This window comes from Vigna radiata, unplaced genomic scaffold, assembly GCF_000741045.1.
Source record: "Vigna radiata var. radiata cultivar VC1973A unplaced genomic scaffold, Vradiata_ver6 scaffold_48, whole genome shotgun sequence".
In the NCBI taxonomy this organism is placed as follows: domain Eukaryota; kingdom Viridiplantae; phylum Streptophyta; class Magnoliopsida; order Fabales; family Fabaceae; genus Vigna; species Vigna radiata.
In genome coordinates this window covers 1,319,018-1,323,264 of record NW_014542925.1, presented here as the reverse complement: position 1 = coordinate 1,323,264, position 4,247 = coordinate 1,319,018, and the positions used below count along the sequence as shown (strand labels likewise).

Here is a 4,247-nt window from a genome sequence, read left to right as displayed (position 1 = left end):
GACAACTTTTGAATATTTTTTTTTTAAAATAACTTTATATACAACTTGTTTATATTATAATAATTACTTTATATATGTTTCTGGAAATCTATATTATAATAAATCTCTTTAATAATTAGTAAATCATAATTTTTTTTAAAAATAAATAATAAATAATAAATTATTTTGAATATGTATTTTTTAATTATTATAATTTTTCATAATTCAATCACATTTTTAACGTAATAATTTATTATAAATATTTATTGGAATTTCTTTTCCTGTTTCAAAGAAATTTATCAGTAAAATATATCTAGTAATTCATTTATATATTATAATATATCAGTAAAAATACATGTGTTGTATTTACTTCTTTTTAATGATAAGAAAAAGAAATAAAATTACAATTGTAAAACTAAATATAAATAATTTTTACAATTTAATTATATATAATATTTATTTTTTTTTAGATAAATTTTATTATAGATAATTATTTAATAAAATTTATAAAAAAATAAATAAAAATTGTTAAAATTACAAAAAAGAAAATCACTTAAAAAAAAATTGGTAAAATAATTCTTTTAATTTAACGGATAAAATTAAAAAATATGTATAGAAAATGAATCATTTTTATATAATAATATTTAATATATAAATAACTATTTAATTGTTATAATGTTTATTTTTTTACGGAAATCTACATATAACTATGATAAAATAGGATTAATAAAATAATATACTACAAAAGCCAATAAAACACGTAATTCACAGTCAAAATGTGTTGTATTATGTTTGCCAACTACATTTTTCTTTTGGCTCTCGTTTAAACACGTGATTAATAGTGAATATGTGGTGGTTCCAGGTATGCAACTTGCATAAACTGCTTTATAATTCAGTCACATTTTTTCCGTCATAATTTACAGTAAATATGTGTTGTATTATGTTTATAAACTTTTATTCATAAAAATGATTTAATATCTTATTTATATATCTATATATATTAAAAATATTATAATATATAACTTTTAAAATATGTAAATAATTCATGTTTTTTATTCTTTATATATAAGGCCAACAAAATAATCTTTCTCATTTTTGGTGGATGCATTGGTAGGTAAATCTAGTATCCGCACTTATGGATGTTAATGTTAAACTCCAGACTACAATTCACTGCTATTGTTCTTTTATTTTATTTTTATTGAGCTTTTATGCTAAGAGATTTAAAGCGAAACAATGATGTTAACATCAAACTATAGACTATTATAAATTAAAGACTTTGCACTTCTCGTATCAACAACAAACCAATCCACATAAATGAAGCATCTGAGCTCCTATTTCACCTTGGCTACTGCCATTGCTCTTTTATTTTCATTTGAAACTCCTTCACTTGATACTCCTGAAAAGTTTGTTCAATGCTTTTACAACTATCCCAATATCACCAACTCAAACTCCAATGTTCTTTACACCCAAACAAACTCTTCATACTCCTCTGTCCTAAATGCTACCATTCAAAATCTTAGGTTCTTAAACATAATCTCAAAACCTCAAGTAATTGTGATACCAGTGGACGTTTCCCATATTCAAGCCACCATAGTGTGCTCCCAACGTCATGGCCTGCAAATTCGAACCCGAAGTGGAGGTCATGATTACGAGGGTCGCTCATACGTTTCCGAGGTTCCCTTTGTCGTCATTGATCTCATAAACCTTCGAGAAGTCACAGTTGACGCAGAAAATCAAACTGCATGGGTTCAATCTGGAGCACAGCTTGGAGAACTCTACTACAGGATTTACGAGAAAAGCAAAACACTTGCATTCCCAGCTGGTGTGTGCTATAGTGTGGGCACTGGTGGCCACATCAGTGGAGGTGGCTATGGATTCTTGATGCGTAAGTACGGTCTTGCCTCAGATAATATCTTAGATGCTCAAATAGTAGATGTGAATGGTAATCTACTTGACAGACAAGCCATGGGCGAAGATTTGTTTTGGGCAATCAGAGGAGGTGGTGGAGCAAGCTTTGGAGTCATCGTGGCTTGGAAGATAAAACTAGTTCCAGTTCCATCAACTGTGACAATATTCAATGTTGCAAGAACATTGGAAGAGAATGCAACCGAGATCATTCAAAAGTGGCAGGTTGTGGCGAGTAAATTGGATGAGCGTATATACATTAGGATGGACATGGAAAAGGTACGTTCACGTGAATCTGGAAAGAAGACAATACAAGTCAATTTTGTCTCCATGTTTCTAGGAGGTGTAGAAGAACTTGTTCCATTGATGCAAAAAAGCTTACCCGAGTTGGGTTTGGACAGAAAAGACTGTACTGAGACTAGTTGGATTGGCTCAGCTGTCTTCTTGAATTCTCCGTGGTTTGGAAATGCAAGCCTCGAAGCCCCAGAAATTTTGCTGAACAGAACTCAAATTTATTCAGGTTATTATAAAGGAAAATCTGATTATGTGAGGCAACCTATTTCAATTGATGGATTACGAGGGTTATGGCGCTTTCTTTTAGACGATGAGATTGAACGTTCTCAGGTTCAATTCGCTCCTTATGGAGGCAGAATGTATGAGATTTCTGAATCTGAACTTCCATTCGCACACAGATCTGGATACATATTTCATATTCACTACGTGACCAATTGGGAAACTGCAGGGGACGAGGCTACACAAAGGCACATGAATTGGAGTAGAAATGTTTATAAATATATGGAACCATATGTTTCAAACTCTCCAAGAGCTGCATATGTGAATTACAGAGACCTTGACATTGGGGTTAATAACAATGGTTATACAAACTACGACCAAGCCAGCATTTGGGGTCGCAAGTATTTCGGTAACAATTTCAGGAGATTGGCTACCGTGAAGACTAGGGTTGATCCTTACAACTTTTTCAGAAACGAACAAAGTATTCCTACGCTGTTGGAGGAAGTAATTTAAAGAAAAAATATTTCTTTAACAACTTTTAATTTTTTACAATTTTTTTATAATATCTATGTAGTAATTTGTTATTAGTCTGTTTTAAAAGTACATACCAATAAAATAATTACATATAATTTATTATTATAGAATTGTTAAAAAAAAAAGTTGTTAACGTATTATAGTCTAAATTTAAATTATCTATATATCTAATATTCAAATAAAATAAATGTTGTATCTGTTTTCAATTGTAATATCTAGAGTTCAAATAAAATAATTGTTGTATGTTTAAGATTTATTTTTTCAGATATGTTTACAATTATATAACTTACAAAAGAAGGTTTAAATTCTTTCTCTTAAAAGCATCCGATTAACTTATAAATAATAGTGGTGGTTAAAATGCAACAATGTTTGAGTTGGATGAGACACAAAAGATTAGTTTATTTTAAAGTTAATAAGTGTAAAAAGTTTTTAAAATTTAATTACATATTACGTAAATCAAGTATTCAGGTTAAACCAACACTTACCTAAAAATGGAGTTAGTTTAACTAAATGGGCGGTAAGCATTTTTAATTATTTTTAACAAATAAAAATATTTATGTTAGCGCGTTATATTAGTATTAGCTTAATAATCACCGATTAAAATAAATATTAAAAATAGTTAAGGTTTGTGTATGTTTAATTGATGCTAATAATATTTATTTTTATTATTTGTATTTATTTCAGTATTGACAAGATTATTATATAATTTTTCTCTCGTACTTTTTATATAATTTTTTTATCTTTGTTCATGTTCATCTTTTATGTTGACATTCATTTCATTTATCCATTCTCATTTTCTTCATTGACACTCGTTAAACACACTACAATTAACTTAACTAAGCATCATTTCAACACTTTTATATAACTTATTGAATGGTAAGGGAAAATTAATTGGAGGGCAATATGGAATACAAAAAAGGAAAAATTGTATCAAATTTATGTTCATCAGAAATATCATTTCTTACAACACAACGTAATTGTGAAAAATATCAGTAACATTGAAATAACCATTTGAGATATAGTAATAATTAGAGTGTAGGAAAGATACAGAATTGATAATGGTACGGACATTTATAGAAATTTTATTCGTATATGGGTAAACCAATACAATTATTTCATTTGTGTTAAAAAAGTTAGAAAAGGAAAATGCAGAATAAAGGAATAATATTTGTGGATTTAGTGAGCAGCATTTATGGGAACAATGGATTAAAAAATGTATTTTAAGATGTCAAAATCAACGTATAAAATTTTCGAAATCCCAAATAAATTGAAAAAACTAAAATAAGAAAGAGCTTTTGTTTATATGTTAATTTACA

At 28.1% G+C, this 4,247-nt stretch overlaps 1 protein-coding gene across 1 annotated transcript; it reads left to right on the top strand.

Annotated features, from left to right (window-relative positions):
* The first annotated feature begins 1,279 nt into the window (after nt 1-1,279).
* On the top strand, nt 1,280-2,910 carry LOC106752817 (cannabidiolic acid synthase-like 1). The gene has a single exon (XM_014634588.2). The coding sequence runs from the start codon at nt 1,294-1,296 to the stop codon at nt 2,908-2,910; it is 1,617 nt and encodes a 538-aa protein (XP_014490074.1). The 5' UTR covers nt 1,280-1,293.
* The last annotated feature ends 1,337 nt before the right edge of the window (nt 2,911-4,247 follow it).

Coding starts and splice junctions, on each gene's coding strand:
- LOC106752817 (XM_014634588.2), top strand. CDS start 1,294: ATGAAGCATCTGAGCTCCTATTTCACCTTGGCTACTGCCATTGCTCTT.